Source organism: Cyprinodon variegatus, unplaced genomic scaffold, assembly GCF_000732505.1.
Source record: "Cyprinodon variegatus isolate N-32 unplaced genomic scaffold, C_variegatus-1.0 Scaffold862, whole genome shotgun sequence".
NCBI lineage: Eukaryota > Metazoa > Chordata > Actinopteri > Cyprinodontiformes > Cyprinodontidae > Cyprinodon > Cyprinodon variegatus.
The window spans coordinates 230,758-251,799 of NW_015151315.1; the positions used below are offsets into that span (position 1 = coordinate 230,758).

General features: G+C 37.7%; 1 protein-coding gene and 1 long non-coding RNA gene across 3 annotated transcripts in view; both read left to right on the top strand.

Annotated features, from left to right (window-relative positions):
* Positions 1 to 241: 241 nt before the first annotated feature.
* LOC107099358 lies at positions 242 to 8,397 on the top strand. 2 transcript variants are annotated; one of them, XR_001481945.1, is made up of 5 exons: positions 242 to 511; positions 1,739 to 1,845; positions 3,392 to 3,994; positions 6,238 to 6,476; positions 7,369 to 8,397. It is a non-coding gene; the product is annotated as an uncharacterized LOC107099358 (long non-coding RNA). The 2 variants fall into 2 exon arrangements; XR_001481946.1 differs by lacking the exons at positions 6,238 to 6,476; positions 7,369 to 8,397 and adding an exon at positions 5,629 to 6,230.
* A 1,749-nt stretch (positions 8,398 to 10,146) lies between these two features.
* Positions 10,147 to 21,042, top strand: part of LOC107099354 (insulin-like growth factor 2 mRNA-binding protein 1) — a 60,680-nt gene continuing 49,784 nt past the window's right edge. The window contains exons 1-2 of the mRNA XM_015397433.1: positions 10,147 to 10,680; positions 11,328 to 11,388. Coding sequence (XP_015252919.1) covers positions 10,506 to 10,680; positions 11,328 to 11,388 — 236 coding nt within the window. The 5' untranslated portion in view covers positions 10,147 to 10,505. The remainder of the gene's footprint in view (positions 10,681 to 11,327; positions 11,389 to 21,042) is intronic.

The window sequence follows — 21,042 nt, forward strand, 5'->3', positions numbered from 1 at the left end:
GTTTTTGTTGGTAATAATGTGACTTTTTTAAAGATGAAATAAAAAAAAATGAGCAGGAAATGTTAATAATTAAAAGTTGACATTAGATTTGAATACATGGTAATACTAAAGCGTTATTTATATAAGCAGATAAATCGCTGTGGTTCTGTTTGTCCTGCAGAGGCTGAAGGCCTCAGGAAGGAAGGCCTCTGCCGGCCGGGCCTAGCTGTCATTCCACCTGCCGGCCTGCAGGTGGCGGTATTCTCCAGGCTGAGAGGATCACCGCTCCTGGTTCATTTTAAACGGCTTCAACGAAACATCCACCGCAAAACTAACTGCTCAGTTTAATAAAAGGAAAATAGATCAAGATGAAAGCGGGAAGTTTTTCGTTGAGTAACGAAGAAACGAATATTTAGGAGGAAGTTCAGATCCAGTAGTTTTTCCGCTTTAGTCTGTTTTTCTTTCTTCTCATGCAGGAATCACGCTGTTTGCTTCGTTTTCGTTAAAAACCGCAAAGCAACCAGTGATTATGGTAAGTTAACCGTTTTAAATAATTCATAAAGTGGAGTTAAAACAAAAAAAAAAAACCCGGAAAATATACTTTCTGCTCGAGGATTGATCGGAAAGCCGAGAGGTTAAAGAGAAATGATTTAAATTAAATTTTAAAGTGTTTTTTTTTTCTGTGTGTTTGTGCTGCTTTGTTCCCTGATCAGCCCCCTCCCCCCTCTCTCCCCCTTCCTCCCCCATCCAGCTCCATTTTGTGTGGCTGAGCTCCTCATGCTCCTCCTCCTCCTCATGGGGCTTTAAATTCCTCCTTAGATTCACAAAAACTTCAGCTCCATTTTACTTTATTAAACACCATGAAACTAGAGACAGACTTTTTAAAACTTCACTTCCTCCTTATTTACATTTTATAAAAACATTAAACATGAGAGTTGCTGATAAATGGTTTGATTCCTGTTTCTATGGCTACATTATTCTGCTTTTATTCTTTTATCTTGAAAAAAAAAAAGAATTGAAATACTTTAATAAACTTCCTCAATGCTGAGTTTATTAGTCCTAAATAAAAAAATATTAATTGCTGCTTTATTCCTGTTTTCTCTCACCATCCCCTCTTTTTTATATTTAAGGTTATTTGTTGATCAAGAAGGGAAGTGAAAACAGATTAAGAGTTAAAAAAAATAAGATAATTATTAAAACTAATAGTTTTAAATTTGAGCAGGAAATGTCTGATGGTGATACAGCATCATTTCCTCCATGGAGTCGATTCCAAGATGGCGAAATAAACAGAAACTCATCAGAAAAGTTAGAATAAAACAGAGAATAATGCAACCAACCCCAGTCCTACAGGATGAAACTAATTAATTATTAGTAATTATAAATTAATCCATTTGATCTGGTCTGAGGATGATTTGACTTAAGATGAGTTTTTATAAAGTTTTAGTTTTAGTCACAATTGATGGTATTTTTGAAATGAAGATGAATGTTAATGACTAATAGTTTTTTTAATGTAATTGGGTAAATGTTGGGATCCTTTTCATTTGATGGGTTTTTATTAAAAGGCAATAATAATCAAATGACATACATTTATAAAAATGCATAAAAAAAATAGTAACATGCATTTAAATTTAAACACAAAAAAAAATAAGGTGTTGCTGTTGGAACCGAACGGACATCGGTGCAGAAAAAGCTGCTTTGTGTTTCTGTATTTTGGTTCCATTTTCCATGTTTGCATGAAACCCTTTCTCCTTGTCTGCAGCAATGCTTCCTGACTGAAAGATGCATTCAATGATGGCTGAATGCCGCCGGAGGAACTTCCTGTTTCCATGATGTCAGCGCAGGAAGCCAGAGGCACCTGCCTGTCAGGTAGCCTGCTTCCGTTTCTTCATCCCCAATGTTAAAGCCCTAAAAAATGATGCCCTTATATGGACTTCCCTCCACGATCTGACCGGTTTGACCTCACCTGTCTGCTCAGGATTTATTTGCTCCCTTCTAGAAACATTTATCAGAAACTTCTCACCTATTTTTTTCAACCTTTTCTGAGTTGAATAAATTACAACAAAATGCAGAAAGAAAAAAAAAATTTTTGTTTTTTTTTCTTGGAGCTAAAATCTTAATCCTGCAGCAGCTAAGCAGGACTTTGATCTTCATTTAACTCGTCAGGCTGTTTCTATTAAGACTTTAAATTCGTTAGGAAAAGTTTTGCTCCTGATTGTTTGACGCAGAGTTTATTATTTTCCTGCTGATTTAAATTTCCTTCTTTGCTGGAAATCTGGTAAATATTTACATTAAAAATAGAGTAATAAAGAAAGAAGCTTTTTTTTTATGTAGAAAGCAACAGAATTATTGTGTTTTGGAAAATATTTTACTTTATCTTATATTTTCTTTGAGATGAAGAGGACAATAATACCTTAAATATTCTTGAACTCTTTAACTCACCTTGTTCTTAATTTAGTTTTCCAAAAACAAGTGAATAAAGTTTAACATCAGATTAAAAGACTGAAGGGATTTATTTCACCTGCAGGTAAAATAAGGTTTTTTAAGCTTTGGCTGATAAAGAAAACCCTAAAAACAGAAAGGGGAAGAAGAGCTCATATTTTTCTGGGGGAAAAGGGCAAAAAATAATAAAAATACTGCAATAAATGAGATATTAATAAGTTAAATAATTGTATATTCCTTTGATTTGAGAAGGTAAGACAATCTGACAACGAAATAAGATGATTTACTTTTACAGTAAGAAAATAAACACATATTTAAAGCGTCTAATATCTAATTTATCTCTAAGGGGAAAAAATCCATCTTCCATTTGTACATTTATCTCTTTTACTTGCTTGAATTGTTGCAAAACTGTTTATTTCAAGAAATACTGACGTATTTTTAGATCAGTTTTGCTGTAGTTTTATCCTAATGATAGATTTACCATCTAAACTGCAACAATAATCTCAATAAGTAATCTTCTTTTTTAAATAAATGCATTTTTCTTGAATTGATGAGGCAGGTGAGACACTTTGCCAACGGAACAAGATGATTTACATTTAAAATAAGAAAAAACAAATGCATTGTCTTATTTCAAGTGCATAATTATCTTATTTTAATAGTAAAAATACTCATTCAGTTAGGAAATCATCTTTTTTAGCTGCTCAAATTAAGGGTAAATCCACTTAAGACATCTTTACTCATTTTTAGTTTGTTTTCGCAGCGTAGGACACTAAAATTAATTTGTTCATCGCTTTATTACTGTGAAATGGACTTAATCCCATAATAACTGATGCAGAGCATCAAAAACAGGCAGATCTTTTCAACAACTTTGCTGCTTCTGTGTTTTTCACTTCTTCTTTGCAGAATTTGTAAAACTTCATTTCTGCTGATTTACAGAAATGACTTTGTGTAACTTTCCTTCTTTTCTTTCCAGAGATCCTGTTTTCAGTCCTAAATCATCTGGAAAACTCTGGAAATGGTTTGAATAAGTATTTCTAATAAGATGAAAATGAAAATGATGTAGGGAAAATATGACTAATGATTCTATTTAAGCCTTTTATGTTTAAAGTAAAAAAAAAAAACTATAAAAAGGTATTAATGTTTATGAAACATGTTTAGATATTTTTAACAACCAAACAGAAAACCCACAGATGATTTATCTCATTAAAATAAATAACCTATTTCGGACGTTTTAAAGCGTCTAGTTTTATGGATCTTAAAGCAGATCTCGCCTCTTTTTTTAGCGTTTTCGGTCAAAAATGATTTAGTTGAAAGGAAGTTTTCTTTATGTTCTGATCTCCATTGCTGCAGTGGGAGGATGTCAGCAAATCTCACTAGATCTGCATGTTATATACGCACTCATAAACTCAGGTGATTCAAAGTGAAACATTAACATCTTTACATCATTAGTTTCACCTGTTTGGTCCCAGTTGGACGTCTGAGGTCCGAATGCAGGAGAAATGAAGAACAGGAAGTAAATGTTGCTTCTGATTTCTGAAGGTGTCATCATGGAGTGTCCTTCCTTCCCCACCGCCGGGTGAGGAGCGCAGACGGCTTATCTTAAATACCACTACAGAACAAACCTTTAAAATTTAATCAGACGAGCAGAAAACAGTTTGAACCTGCAGACGGAACGATTCAGTGGGAAAACTGATCCGCTCTGACCTCCTTTCAGGTTCCATTAAAATGATGTTTAAGACCTTTTTTAAGTGAGATTTTTTTCTGCCTCATGTAGCAAGTAAGTTCCCTCTGAGGAAGAGCCAGAAGTCTTCATCATAAAGTACCGAAAACGGCAAAGAATGGAAACACAGTGTAGTAAATGAAGGACGAATGAGGCTGATGATTTAAGCCTTTAGTTCTGTCGCCGACAGCTAATCATTAGCTTACAGCTAATGATTAGCTTACAGCTAATAAAGACAGAATATCACTGTATGAAATCAGAGCAATGAGACATTTTGATGCAGAAATGTTGAATCCCTGCTCTGCAAAGACTGATCTAGAAATAAATGAAACTAAAGTGCATTTCTCATAAATTTGAGTCGGTAAAGGGGAGGAAGTGGAGATGAAAAGATGATTTTTTTTTCTCTTATTTTAAACGTGAATTACCTTAATCCTTGATAAGTTAGTGTTTTTGATCACTTGCATCACCCCTTACAAACGGAACCCCACCCCCCCACTCCCACAGTGAGGTGCAGAAGCTTTAGATTTATATGCAAGATGCTGCTACCTGGCTGTACCTGTTTATTTTGGCTTTTAACCAATTAGATGAGCTTGAATTATTTATCACCTATTGTAAATTAAGGTGAAAAAATGTTAACGGCTAAATGTTTAAAAGTCAAGCTAAAAATGTAATAAGCAGCGTTAGAAAAGTCAAAAATTGAAGTGTCTATCTGCATTTAAGGTCTAAGGTTATGTTGTAACAAAAAAAATAATATATATATATATATATATATATATATATATATATATATATATATATATTTCATGAATTTCTTAGAGTATAGAAGAACTTTTGTTACTTTTCTTAATATTTTAGGATAATTGGCCGCTCTTTATTATTACATTGACCTTCATTCAAATATATTTTTCAAAAATGTAAAAAAAAAAAAAAAAAATCCAGTAGACTTTGTTTCCAGGTTGGAAGACATTTCTCTTCTCATCCAAGAAGAGTTTTCAATGTGAAATGTCAGAAACGGCGTAAAGTTTGAGGTTTCATACAGCAGCCCAACAAAACCATGTCTTGCTTAGAAAACATGCAAATTAAAAACAAAACGAGGCTTTCTTTTTGGTCCACTCGATGAAGCCTCGATGAACCCAACGCTGTTTCTGACATTTTGAATTGAAAAAGCTTCCTGGATGGGAGGCGAAACGTCTTTAAACTTGGAAACAAAGTCCAGTGGATTGTTTTTAACTTTATAGAATGACTATGACCTGGATGACTGAGAATCTTCACCAGCAAACATCAAAATATGTGTATTTTTTAATGTTATGTAAGTCCTCTGACTTGAAATGTTGATTTTTAAAGTATTTCACTGAGTGCCATATAAAGGGGTAATCCATGAAAAATGTTCTTATCTGCTCAAATCAAGGGAAAATTCATTTTTTTAATAAGAATAATTAATAATTTAGTTGCTTTTATTTTGTTTGTGTGTTTTTTTGTTTTTTTTTAAGGTCCTCGTTGGAACAGATGCTCTAAACCAGGGGTGGGAAATTCCAGTTCCTGGGGGCCATTCTCCTGCAACTTTTAGATGTACCTTTGGTTCAACACACCTGAATCATGTTATTAGATGCTAGAGGGGACTCTGGAGGAACTGACTGCATCCTGAGAAGGAAACTCAGTCATTTGATTTAGGTGTGTTGGAACAAGGAGGGCTCCTAACTGTGCCCAGGAACTGGAATTGCCCACCCCTGTTCTAAACGATTGAATGTGATTATTTCTAAAACATCCAACTGGTGCTGTGGACTAGTTGGATGAAACTTGTTCTTTAGCTGCAAAAATAAATAAAATCCAGGTCTTTTTTTTTCTTTGCATTTAGTGCATTTCTTCATTTTACCTGCTCAGATTAAGGTACAAATTAACTGATTTTAACACATTTCTACTTCAGATTTTTGAGTTTTTTTTTTAGCATATTCAATCCTTTCTGTTTTTTCAATGAAGTTATAAATGTGACCAAGAGAATCTGGATGATGATGCATATTAGCTCTCATCTCTTTTTGAATTTATTGTAAATAATCTTTTGATCTAATGATGCACCGACTATTATTTGTTTGTTCTTGCAGGTCTGACAGGCTGACTCCAGCTGAGCAAATCAAACCTGGTGGGATTAGATCCTCCTGGCAGTATTGAGTGAGGGTAGCTCTTCTGAAGCTAAAGGAGGCAGATCTAGAATATCACTTTCTACTGCTGTTTATTGGCTCTGTGAGAAATGGAGGAATGGGAGTGGCTCAGAGTCTTCCTGTTTAAAAGAAATTAATGTGGTGACATCGCTTTGATGAAAGGACTGGAGAACGGTCTGCAGGTGAGTTCTAGAGAAGGTTGAAGCATGAGGAGCCTGCATGTTCTCAGGCTGTCTGTCTCCTCCCTCAGCATTCCCATTCACCCCATTTCTCCCCAACCTTTGACCCCTGCATATTCACCCCTCCCCCCAAACACACACAGCGCTGCTCCCGAGCTCCAAACACAAGAGGACCAACTAAATCATTTCAGAAAGTTTCTATTGTTGTTTTTCTATACATATTTTCCCTCATTTGTTTTCTTTAAAACTGAATCAGATAAAATTAACTTCAGCTTTTAGTTCCTTGAAATATAAAACATTTGATCACTTATAGATCGTATGAATGTTTTTGTTTCTTTTCTAAAGATATCGAAAGATATTTAATGTGAACATGCACTATATGCACCAACTGAGACGAGCTACAAAGAATGTATAGCGGCTCTAGTTGATTGAGTTCTATGGCTCTGAAAGAGCTCAACCTTAGAAACTTTGAACTGTTCTATGAAATCGACCTTGATGAATCCACTTCATGTTCACATCTAAGCTTCTCTATCTTTTCATATCTCGTTTATTATGTTCCTGCCTCATTCTGACCTCCATCTATGCTGCGTTTGAATATTGGAAAAAAAAAAGGTTTAACATTGAGGTTACTCTACTTTAAGTTAATTTATGTTTAATTAGAGGGAGAAGAGGTTTGAGTAATAAGTTTTAAATCATCTTACCCCTTTTCAGACAATTTCCATTAATCGATGTCAGTTCTCTGGCTGTATTTATTAGGTGGAGGGTTTCGTTTCTATTTATGTTAAGGGAAATTTAGTAAGTTTGGAAATTGGTGTTTGGTTTGATGTTTACTAGTCTTTATTTGTATATATTTAGTTGACTAATTTATTGTTGTTTGTCAAATTGTCTGAAATAGATTCCTGCCTCCCGGAGAAGCTGCAGAGACCCAACCTAAAGTCAGCCGTTACATCTATCCGTTCCACTTTGAACTCTACATGCGTGTCACATTGAAGTTTAAAAAATGTTTTATTCTAACTTTGGGTCTCGTTCATAGCTGCACCCTAACGTATAGACTGTTCTCTGTCCTAAAAACTATTCATCAAAGTAAGGGTAGAGATCAACTTTGCATCGAGCTGCTGGACTAAAAATGACTGGTCTGGATTATTTGTTTACCTATAAAATGTGTCTGAAAGAAACAGGACCGGGGACATTAACCCTTTGCATGACTTCATTTCAAACCCAAAAGTGTAAAGACCCTCCTGATGTTCAGTTATCTGAATGTGAGATGTTGATGTACATTAAATTAATGTCATTAAAATTCCAGTTTGTTTGCTTAAATTTGCATCTTTTCTAAGCAACAGGGTTTTGTTTTGCTACTGTATAAAGCCTGGAACTCAACGCTATTTCTGACATTTTGAACTGAAAAAGCTTCCTGGATGGAAGAGAAACGTCTTCAAAGTTGGAAACTTTTGGAATGACTTGAGTGTTTTGGGCACTGAGTGCCATATAAAGGGTTAACCCCTTGGAGGAAATTTTGTCTTATCTGCTCATATAAGGGAAAATTCACTTTTTTAGGAAAAATTATTTTTTTTAAGGTCATCATTGGAACAGATGCTCTAAGCCAGGGGTGGGAAATTGCAGTTCCTGGGGGCCATTCTCCTGCAACTTTTAGATGTACCCTTGGTTCAACACACCTGAATCATGTTATTAGATGCTAGAGGGGACTCTGGAGGAACTGACTGCATCCTGAGAAGGAAACTCATTGATTCAGGTGTGTTGGACCAAGGAGGGCTCCTAAATGTGCAGGATACCGGTGCCCAGGAACTGGAATTGCCCATCCCTGCTCTAAACAGTTGAATGGGATTATTTATTTCTTAACAACCAACTGGTGCTGTCAACTAGTTTGATGAAACTTTGTTCTTTAGCTGCAAAAATAAATAAAATCCAGGTCTTTTTTTGTTTTTTCTTTGCATTTAGTGCATTTTTTTATTTCACCAGCTCAGATTAAGGCACAAATTAACTGATTTTAACACATTTCAACTTCAGATTTTTGAGGTTTTTTTTGTAGCATAACCATTTTTGTTTTTTCCATGAAAGTATTCCATAAACTGTTTCTTTGTAAATCAATTAGTAGAACGGTCTTTCCAGATGTTTATTTATAAAAACGGAGAGGCTAAAGTGAGAATTCTGAACCTTCGTTAAGTCTTTTGATGGTGTTGTCTAAACTCTCTGAAATCAGTTTTTTACATAAGTACAGGATTTCTCACTTCTTTGGTCTGAAAATGTGTTGCTTGTTTATTGAGCTGCAGAGACTGACCTTTGACCTGTTTGTGTCACAAAAAGAAGAAAGGTGTGTGGGAGAGAAGAAGCTGGAGTTTTTCTGAGGGAACGGAAAAACCCCTGAGAAAAAAAACTGAATTTCATGACATTTATATCAGTAGCTGATTAGAGCAGCCAACTGTTATTAGCAGTGTGGTTAAATAAAAGATATTTGGGTTTATTGTGTATTTAACTCCTTCCAGTCACTCTTTAAGATTTAAAACCATCATACTGAGAGGTTTGTATATTCAGAAGCTCAGAGCCTGGGCTTTTCACTATTAGCCACATAAACTGCCCTTGTTTTGTTATAATCTGAGAATATAAGGTGGCGCCATGTTGAGGGATTTAGATCCATCCTCCTCCTAACTAACAGTCCGGCTTTGTTTAGCCTGAAATATGATTCACACAAATAAGAGCTGTTAAAAACCGCCCACGTTAAATCAGATTCATGTTTAGGGGAGCAGAAGAAGTGAGAGCGGATTAGAGGCACCGGGCGCCATGATGGAGCACTGCTACTCCACGTAGGCTGCTCCGCTAGAGCAGGCCTTCTGATCCGGTAGAGGTCTGAGGCAGCGCCATGTTTGTTCAAAACAACTTAAACTCATTTCACCATAAACCCCTCCATCCATCCACTCACTAACACTTCCTGGAGCCTTTACGCTAAAACCGCCGTTACAAATGTGCAGCGCGGACAACCAGCTTTGTTTTAGCGGAAGTTAAAAGATTTTACTGCAAGGCCGCTGTAGGTGCTGGCAGGAAGGGAAAGCCGCCATGTTTGAATCAGTGTTGCTGCTAATAGGACCTCTGCCGTACTGTAGGCTGGAGGAGCTGCCCGCTCAGGGAGAGGAGCAGGGCCGCTGCGGGGTTACAGCAGCACCTGGAGCCTGGAGCCTGCTTTCTGGAAGAACCTCTCTAACAGACTGCCTTCCAATACCAACATGAACCTCTTTACGTCTCCACAACACAAAGTCATGAAGGACGGCGTTCATTTTACATTTAATAACGGCCTAAAGTTGAATCACTCAACTAACACTGTTGGCTGCTAGCTCACACAGCTAGCCTTAAATATAGCAGAAGAAGAAGCAGCTACTGTCACTGTTCGCCCAATAGGAGCAGGGCCGTAAATATCTATAGAATATTCACTTATATTTCTATGTTATCTATTCAGTTCTATATCTATGCTGTGATCCCTTGAAAGGGTTGGAGGACCAGGCCCCGCCTCTTCCGCCTCTGCCCTATCCCGAACAGACCACGTGGTTAAAGCGCGTGAATCGGAGGCTGAGGAGGGGCGGCGTCACCGTTCAGCTCGCAGAGAGAGAGAGGAAAACACAGCCTACACCCGATTTGATCCGGTCCCGCCAGAGTTTCCCCCCCACTCTTCCAGACCCACCCACCCACCCAGCAGATCTGACCCACTACAATCCACGGAGCCCACGGGAGCTGCTGCTGCTTCGAATCACGGATTTTTTTTAATGCTTCTGCTCCTCTAGTCCACCTGGATTTACAATCAGATCCACTCTCATCATTGTTGGACATCTTTTTTATTTTTACAATATTTAGTAGCGTTTATTGGTTTTGATTATTAGTCTAATTCCTTACTAATTCCAGTTAGTTTTCGACAGCAGCGACGGGAGCTGCTTTATTAAACTTTACGGATTCCTAACCTTACAGTTTTTCTGGGGTTCTTTTTTTTTGCTCCATATTTTGGACTCTTGGTAAAGAATAAAAAGCACCATGCACAAACTATACATCGGGAATCTGGGCGACAGCGTGACCGCTGAGGACTTGGTGAAAACCTTCGAGGATCATAAGATCCCTTACTCCGGACAGTTCCTCATGAAGAACGGCTATGCCTTCGTGGACTGCCCCGATGACCACTGGGCGATGAAAGCCATCGAAACATTTTCGGGTGAGTTATGGAGAAAAAAAGGTTTCCTTCCCACTCCGGCTTCTCAGCAGATCCACAAATGCTTCAGCCGCTCGAGAGCGTCTTTAACCCGGCCTCCATGGCTGAAGGGGGGCCGTGGGTCGTGCACCGAGGGGGGGTCGTTCAACTTTTGCAAGGGGGTGGGGTAGGTCACGATGGTAGAGGTGAACATCTAACCAGCTACATTAAATAATTTTGGCCTTTGTGTTTAAGACAGATAAGTCTGACCTATATTGAAGAGAGGAACCAGTAAACCCAGTTCTTATTACCCAGTTCCATAGGGCCCCCTGGTCTGCAGGCCAGTCAGCTTTCCAATGAACTATCACTACTAAATCATTCATGTTTTAACAACAGTTTCATACAAAACATGAATCCTGCAGATTTGGGTTGAAAGTTTCTATTTTACTCTAGCTGTTAAAAAAAAAAAAAAAAATATTTATATATAGCTGTTTTTTTATTTTTATTTCCGAGTCTTTTCTTATCGTATTTTACTTTCTTAATAATCAGGTTATTAGATGTTTTGTTGCTGCAACACCATGCTGTAAATAGCAGCTAGCTGTTAGCCTGTAGCCTCTGATCTGGGATGATTTAATCTGATTTATTCTGACCCTTCTTGTTCTTCTCTTCAGGTAAAGTGGAACTTCATGGGAAACGCATTGAGGTGGAGCATTCTGTCCCCAAGAAACAAAGGTACTAAAAAAAACCCACCACCAAACACTTTAAACTGTTTTCTAAACACATTTGCGTGAGTTTGTCACATTTATGGCGGTGCTGTGAGTTCTGTGCTGCTGTGTTCCGCGGTGTGTCGCTGGATGATGGAGGCTGGTTATCTGGTTGTTGCTGCCGGCCGCCATTGCTGAGGACCCGCTCTGCCTGAGGCTCCTGCTGGCCTCTTCTGGCTGCCTGGCTCTCCAGTCTTTCAAACAGGCTCATATTGGTGCTTTGGTGAATCTAGCTTTTAAAGTAAAACGTCACATTTTTACAGTAAATCAGGGAATTTTCCGCCGTAACCTTCAACCCCTACAGAAACTCAACAGGCGGCCCTGCCTGACTTAAATGTTACAACAGCCACTAAAATATGCAGTATATTTTATAGTGCATTAATCTTCTGCATCTCGTATATTATACTTTAGTACTATGATATAGTATAGAATACACTACATAATAGTTGTGTTTTCATGCTTGCAGTGCGAGTCTGTGTTCAGTTTTATTCAATTATTCCTGCTGACAACGTATTAAGTTATAGTCTGCTCTTACAGTATTTTGCTTAATAATAATTGGAATTAAAAAATGTCTCGTAGTGAACTGATTGTTTAATTGAATTAATTTAGCTACTATAACTGTAAACCTGCCTTTCTATAGCACGTCTAGTTTGTTTTGTTTATAAATGTGCTTTAGTTCAGCATCAGAGGGTCTGCATATGGTGGTTTTATTTTGCTGGCGTGTTTCGGTGGTCGCTCTGTTTTTCTAGATCTAGCAGATAGTCGATGATTCGTGGCTGTAACCTTTGGCCCAGATAGAGGAGCTCCGCCATTTGGCTGAACGTGCTCCTCCTGCGTGAGCTCCACTATCACCATAAACTGATGCTCACACTGATTCATGTCTGCACATTAATTTACCAGCAGCACAGAGGTTTTAACCAGGAGCAGGCTTTTAGGTGTCCGTCCTGATGCCTGATAACAGTTAAAATTCCCCAAAACACTGAAACTCCCCCGCTTTGTTTTTCCCCGCTGGGCTGCAAGGAGGAATCTGTGGATGTGGACAAAACCTAGAAGCGATCTGCGGCTTTAAAAGTCTGCAAATAAACATTTTTCTGGTTCCTTCCAGGCCTTCCCTCTCTGCTAACGGTGGTCGCTTTGTAGGATCACCGTGGCGCTGAACACGTGGTTCCATCAGGCGAAAAAAGAAGCAGGCTGCAAAATGGCGAAGCTTTCAGTTGAAAGGAATTGGCTGCAACAGTGCAGGCAGACAGGCAGCCAGCCCCCTCCAGCAGCCAGGGGCGAGCGGGCCTTTCCTCTGCGGCTCCGCAGCCCGTTTAGCGGCTGTTTTTGCGGCTCTTTTCCGCTCATGGCCCAACTTTGGGAGCTGCCTCTTCAAATGGCCGTTCACTCTCAGCCCCTCAGGAACAGCAGGCTTTTTCACATTTCATCACTAAAGTGAAAATACAAAAAAACAAATTATTAACAGACTCTTTTGTTTCTGCACGCGCCTTTATGATGCGCTACGGAAATTCAAGAGGAGTTTTTCTTTTCTAGTGCCTTTAAAAAAAAATCAACAATCAAACCCCATTTGATTTATTTTTATACAACAAATAAATCTCAAAAAAAAGGTTTCTGCTTTATTTTGGATTTAAAACTGAATATTTCCTCCTAGTGATGATGATGATGGAGTTCCACATCTGGAATCATGGTTCAGATGTGAGAACAGCATCAAACACCTTCTAGGCTGCAGGATTCAGCTGGTAGTGAAATGGGACCTCAGTGGAGGTGTGTGTTTGTGCTGCTGGGGGAGGAGAGGGGGGGTGTTCAGAGGGAACTGGTCCTTATGGAGGGGGGAGGGGCAGCTTTCTGGAAGGAAAGAGCTTCAATTCTCTTTTTATGCAGAATGTGGCAGATCAGGACTTATTAGTTGCAGGGGGGACTGAATAGGGAGGGGCCCTGACCCCTGGCCTGTGGTGAACCTGCAGTGTTTTGTTTGGATGGTTTTAGACTGGAACCACCTGTGCAAAACTGCATTACGCTTCTTAATGCTGCAGGAAAAGATGAGTAAATAATTATCATCGATTTAAATAAAAAACAGGCTTCATTAGTCTCGCTCACATGTTGATATTTTTCCATAGATTTATTTCAGCTGTTGTTGAAATCAGTTGCAAAGCTGCTATAATAACCTGTTTTTACTGTTTAGGAAAATATCGTCACCAAATCTGTTCTTTACTGCTCTGATTGACTTGATCAGGTTTGTGTTTATAACAGTTTTTGTTTAAACGTCTTAATTTTTTTTTAAGGATCCAATGATTAGTTTAGCATCTTTAGGTTTTGAAAACGGTTCCCCCCCCCCCTAACAAATAGGGGAAAATATGCATTTGTATAAATATGGTGCGTTTGTGTGGTGTTTTTCTTAACCCTATAATGCCAAATGTATCATATTTGATACAAACGGTTTCTGAAATGTTTTGCGTCTGACACCTTCTGCATAATTTAATGGTAAAAACTATTGTACACAATCAGATATACCTGATAACAGAGGGCAGAAGAAACACAAAAAATAATCTTGACGTATCGCATAGTAATAAATTATTAATATCCAAAATTTAGTTCTGTTTTTTCTTTTTACATATTTTGTTAAAAGGCCAAATAAGGACTTCAAACCAAAAAAAAAAGTAATTTTCTGTTTTTGTTTTATTCTTGGATCGGGCTTTAAAGGGTTAAACTCCACCCACCTGCTGCAGACGCACAAAAATGGGAGCGCTCTCTGTTTATGATTGTTGAAATTTGTGCAAATTAGTACAACATTTAATACACGTGAAATGGAAGATAAAGGCAGGTAATTAGTGACAGAAAAGAGAAAAGTGCTGCCTGTTAGGAGTTTTTTTAAAAATCTTCACTATATGCTGTGTTGCTAACCTTGGCGTGTTTGTTGGATCCCAGCAGATCAGCCGTCATTGTGTCTGAAACGCTGAACCCAGATCATTCAGTAGAATCTGTTTTTCATGGGAGCTCAGGCACCAGTTGCTCATAGATGAGCGACAGTAAACTGGGAATACTGGTGGAGGCTGATGAAACCCTTTGCATTCACTGGTTGTTGCTCCTGTCATCCATTATTTGCGTCTGAATTTTAAAACTGACTTTAAGGTTTTTTTTAAACTTAAAGTCTTCATCAGTTTGTTTTCTAATAAAAATAAAACACGTGAGTAGCTAACAGTAAATCTCTACTGATTAGCATCCTGACATCCCTGCATGCAGCTGCTTATGAGCACCTTGTTTTAAATATTCAGGACAGATCAGATATCGGTTCCACCGACCCTGATACATTCTGCTTATTTTATTTTTTTACTCCAATATTGTTGTTTTATTTTCCTCTAGTTACCTGATTTAAAGCAGATTGAGTGTTGCATCGCACTGAACCAGAGAAGCATCGGCCAGAAATATCGGTTTGTCTCTAATTGGTTTCCCTCAAAATGCTTCTTAATCTTTTTAACTTTATAACTGGAGGGAAACTCTTGGATGAAACGGCGACGGGCTGAACGGGCCACGCCGGGAGCACGCCGCGCTGCACTGAGGAGTCAGATGGAGCTTTGGGGGGATGATGGATAGGCAGCCTGGTATCTGTTTTTAAAATGGCATCCTTTAATCTGTGAGTCTGAATGGGATGGCTGAGGCCAGGAAGGTCAGGCGTACAGTGAACCCCCCCCCCCTCCATCCGCTTCTGCTCTTTGTTCTGAACCTGGACAGTTTGCCTGGTTACGGTTCTGCAGCCCACATGTCCGGTTCTGTCCGATTGAAGGGCGTGTCGGTAGCAGAGGAGCTGCTCCTTTGCACCCGGGATGCATTTTTCATCACTGCTCTGCTCATGATCTGCAGGTACGTTCAAGTGCAGGAATTTCACACATCAAACGCGTGCATTGATTCCCGTGGCGTGAATCAGGCGTGGCGTGTGAGGCTCAGAGAGACGGAGGGAGAAGGAGCCATGGCTGGATTTCCTCACCTCCTGTGTTTGGCTGACGGGAGGGGGAGGGGACGGTGGGTGGAGGGAGCGAGGGGGGTGCGACCAATCGTCTGTCAGGACCGGCGGGGGTCACCCCCCCTTCGCTCTGTGACTCAGAGGAGTGAGCGTGTCCTCCCCTACACGCATGCTCTGACAGCGACTCTCTGCTTCCCGTCTCTCTGCAGCACAGTGTGTTCATTCCTGCCTCTCTTGTTCCTCGCCGTCCCTTGGCGTGTTGCCATGTTCGCTGCAACACCCCCAGAGCTCTCCACAAAGAGCCGACGCTGAGCGCTGGAAACAAAGGCAGACGGCGAGATCCAGGGAAGGTGGCTGGAAGACGGATCCGGTGCGTTTTTTAACGTCGGGCTGGTAGACGGCGGATCCGGTGATCCGGAAGGTCGATTTAGAGCTTTCTGATGGCAGACCTCTCAACCCGACAGAAATAAATCAGACAGAATGGGTTCCTCCTCTGGCTCTAATATAGAATGTATAGAAGCAAATACTGATGTCAGATCAAACTCCATCTGGTACTTTACTTCATAAATCAGCCGAACATTAAGCTCTTTTTTTTTCTTTCTTCTCGGTTTAAACCAGAACAAAAAGGAAGGTTTGATTCAGAAAGAAACATGGCGGCCTGGATCCAGGGTTTGGTTACTTTAGGATGTATAGATTAACAACCATTCCATCATTTTAGGGCAGAAACAATCAGATTAATTGTAATTCATCAATTATTGAGATAATCATCAATTAAATTTAGCAGCTGGTTTTCTAATGTTTACTGTTTAACTTTAGTGCCAGTTTGTTTGCTTCCTGCTGTTTCATCTAGTTTGGCTTCACAAAACTGGAAATGATCGACACCAAAAACTGCAGGTGTCCTTAGCAGCTGATAATCAATTAAAGTGTTATTTAGCAAAGGAATTTTATGATTTCAAGATAAAAAAAACGTGAAATGTTTCCTTTTGTCTTTGAGAAGCATCAGAGTTGTATAGCTCCAGCTGAACGTGGAGCCAAACGACCAGGCAGGAGAAAAACAAACCTTCAGTCGCTTCGGTTATGGACTCTTTTACGAGTTTCAGAATATAACTGTAAACATTTTTCAGGAATCTTAGTAGTGGGGTTTTTGTTTCTGCTGAATAAAGTCTCTGGAATGGGAGCCGTTCTGAGCTTTTATAACAGTTTGCATCCGTTGTGCTTTCTGCTGGAGAGAAAATATAAAAACTCAGAAGAAGCTAAAGTGCTGCACAAACATTTGCATCTATTCTTCAATACTCAGAAACGGGCACAAATGTGGAATATGCACCAAACTGTGCATATTCCACATTAGGTTGTCCTTTTTTCAGGCAGTTGATAAACTTTGTGCTGCAACAAGTGGGGGAGGGGTAGTGCATCCTGTTGGAGAAATCAAAAGGTTCCTTCTGCGCTAAAAACAAAAACTGATCTAAAGCATATTACTAAATTTGAGCAGGTAAATTGGATGCTTATTGGCTGTTAAAACGAGCCCATAAAATAAAATAATTAGATATTCTGCACCTGAAATAAGATCGTGGGTTTTTAAAATTCATTTTGAACAATAAAAATCTTTTTCCTTTGTCAGACTTTTTTTTGTTGCTTCTTAAAAACAAAGGAAAATACATTTCTTCGTATGAAATGACTTTAAACTTGGTCAAAAGAGGTTGGAGATATTCATGTTTTATTTGTTTTAACGACAGCTTTTTAAATCCATAATGTTGTTTTTTTTTTCTGTTGGTGCAAACAGCTGCTGCCTGTCTGTTTGGGATCAGCGCGCTAACATGCTGACCATCCGAACGTCTCATCTCTGTTCTTTTGCTATTAAATGAACCTTTTCCTCTCCAATCAATCAATAAAGATCTTCAGTTTCACGTCGAGCTTAAAAACTTCAACCTAGATTTAACATCTGCTTCCATAAAATGACACTTTGCTTAATTATAGCAGGAGGTCATTATTGATTCATACAAACATTATTTAGCTAAAAGCAACAAATCTGATTTTTAAAACTGTTTAAATTCCCGATTTAATCAGATTCAGTGTTTGGCTTTTCTATCCTTTCACACAGATTTTATTCTTTGGTTTTGTAGTTTTTTCTATTTCCTCCGGCTTCAGTTTTGGTCATGCAGCATTTTAGCTGCTAAAATCCAACAAATAATGCAGTCATAAATGTAGGGCTGAAATAATTAATTCAGATAAATTACCATTTAATGTTTAACTGTAGTATAGAGGCTCTAAAACATGCCTTTAGCTGACAGGGCGACCCACTTAGAGAAGGAATTATAGGAAAACTATAAGAAATATATGTTAATATTTTGCATTTAAGGTAAAAAAAATCTAGAAATCCAAAAGTGGAAGAGTTTTAGTTCCAGCTGGTTTAATTTAGTAAAAATCTCCTTTAAGGAACCTTTGGCTAGCTGATTATTAATTGATTAATAAAAAAAAAGACATTAATTGATTTTGTAAAACAATAATTAGTTATAATTATAATCCTACATAAATGAATCAGAATAAACTAGTTGAGCACTTGGTGAATAGCTTGATGATCCATAATATAAATACTATGATTGTATTTTTCTGTAGGCGTCCTTTCTTTATTCCATCGGCTTTGTGCTGCTTTCCAGGGAAGGAAACCATCATTTGTGTCTCAAATGTCTCTTTCTATATATTGAAGCTGAGCTCGTCCATCCAAGCAGGTGAACATGTAGGTAGAGTTAAAACCATCAGCTTTGCATGCTGGGCTTTCTTTACTGGTCTGCTGGTCTGTCGCCGTTTTAAGGATTTTATTTTCTTGGATTAAAGGAGCGCCGGAGAATTATGGCGCCTTTCAAACTGGCCTAATGACGTACAGGGACATATTTAGGATCACTGCACTTTACCTCCTGCCCAGTGGGTGGCGATATTATGAAACCAATCTCAAACAAGGACTTGAATTTAGAAGAAATCTTAATGAATATATATTTTTAATGAATTAATATATATATATATATATATATATATATATATATCCAGAGCCTTAAAACCTGCATCATTTATTTACGATAACCACTAAACATTTAGGACTGATACAATTAATCCGATTAATCTATTATAGAAATGATAATCGACTAATTTAGTATTTGATTTTTATCTGGAGTTTAAAGACTCTAAACTCTGGGTTTAGCTGACAGGGCGACAGTGGCGACCCACTTAGAGCAGCAATTATACCAGGATTGTAAAAAGAAAAGTAAATATTTTGGATTTAAGATCTGATTAGTGATTAATCAAAAGATAATAGACAAATAAATCGATTTGTATTTATTCTATTAAAGGCTAAATAAGTTAATTAGATAAGCTGATAATCATTCAGGACTCCATGGAGAATAATCAGATATTTAACAGATGTTAAATATGAGCCAGTGGAGTAAACGATGATCACTGGGAGCTCTGGGAAAACGCATCCAAACTGGGACTGGTCTCCTGTTTACATGCAGGAAATGGACAATAAAGATCTCTAATTGATCTGAGTTGGGTTGAAGTCGATCTTTGGGCAAAATGATTTTCTTTATGTACACAGAAAATTAAGAGAAAAAAGAAAAAAGTCTAAATTTTACTGTATTATTTAAACACGGTTAAAGAAAATATCCATATTAGCTTTGAATAAGTATAAAAAATTATTTATAAAATCAGTTTTTGGGGAAATCTTAAAAAAAAACCTTTAGGATTTAATTAATTAAATGAGTTTGTGTTTTTACTCAGTCTGTCATTATTTAACCCGTCGCACATGAAAACGTACAGCGCTACTGTTAGCGCCTGGCTATAGCGCCCTCTGTGGGTCTCTGCATCAACCTGCAGGTCTATAAAACTCAATAAATCGGTATTTAATAACGATGTTGCTCAAATGTTAGATTATCTATTAAGGCTGTCAGGATATTAGGATATTTATATCGACACTAAAAGTATTTGATAAAAAAATGACGATGAGAAGCAAAACTTTTTCAATCTAACAGAATCATATATGCCAGTTCAATAAGTTTGCAAATAAATACAAAATAAAATAACTGAAATATAAAATAATATTCGAAGGCAGTCTTGGATATTATTGGCTCTTACAAATAATCTATAAATCTGATTAAGATCAGCAAACAATCCTTGTCTTTAAGAGGCTAATGACAGCGTGCAAAATTACAATTATGTCTCCATGAAATATTGGAGGATTAAGAGTTTACTTTTCAATGTGTCGAAATCTTTGACAACCTTATTATGAAATACGAGTTGTCAAAAGTATTAATGTTAATTACTCAAGTAGAAATATAAATCCTGCTGTTTTAAAAACACTTTTGTTACATTAGAGGATCGACTTAAGTTTTTTAGAATTTATAAAACTAAATGCAATTCAGTTTATTTCTATAGCGCTAATTCCCAACACGTCATCTCAAGGAATTTTATAGCTCTACTAATTAAAATATAAAAGTAAAAGTAATGCAGAAAAAAAACAGTTAAGGCCAGAAGCTTTACTGCTCTACTCTATTAAAGGAACATTTTCTACAATTCTGGATGAAAATTTCCGTAGAGTTAATTTTCTTAGTTTTATAACTAATGGTAACAGCATCACATTTAACTTTGCATCATCTGGAAAAACGATTTGTTTTGGTTTGTGGGGAACAACAAGTTGGGGCAGCACCGAGTCCAACCATAAAGAAATGAATTGTCTAGATCAGGGGTCTGCATCTTGCGGCTTCAGAGCCACATGTGGCTCTCTGCATCATCTCCAGCGGCTCTTAAAATGTATATAAAGAGCTAAATAATGTACTATAATGAATGATATTAAAAGAACCAGAAATCTGTTTGAAGAGCAATTTTTCTTGGAATTAATGTAGGAATTATGTGTATTAATATTATTTTAAAAATTCCTTTATATAATAAAAAGAATAATTAGGTTTTTTGTTTTTTTGTAAAGTGTTTTTATATTTTGCGGCTCTAAACGACTTCGACTTGGTCGTACTTGAAGCAAAATGGCTCTTTGGATATGAAAGGTTGCAGACCCCTGATCTAGATGAAACTCATTATTTTGATGGTTTTTATTTAATTAAATTAAACAAAACTGACGAGTCTATTTTTAAAATCTGAGGAGGGAAAAGTAGAGATTATTGAAGAAAAATGTCAGGAAAAAAAAGTGGCCAAAAAATAATTACTGCAGTAAAGTATAGATAGCCGCTATTTCTACTTCAGTAAAGTTACAAAGTATTTGTACTTTGTTACTCAGCATCTCTAACATCGAAAAGGTGCCGAGAAAACGTTTTTATATTTATTTATACTAAAGGATCCAAATGCAGTGAGATATTATTGCTCTGCTAGCTTTAGCTTCCACTTTCTTTCTATTTAAAACTCTGTTAAAAGGGCAGAAAGAAAAGAAATAAAGTAAAACAGAAAATCAAACTTAAACCTTAAAGAGGTTTGAAATGAGGAAGAGATGCGATGAAGTGAGACGCTGCTGCTTTACAGGCGGTTTGGTTCCATTTTAAACTCCAAATTCAGATGTATTAGTTTATCATATTTCTAAGTTTCTGAACAGATTTATGGCATCGGACAGTTTTCTGCTAATGTCTGCAGAAACTGCCACAATAAAAGCACGGCTGTTTCTCTATGGCTCTC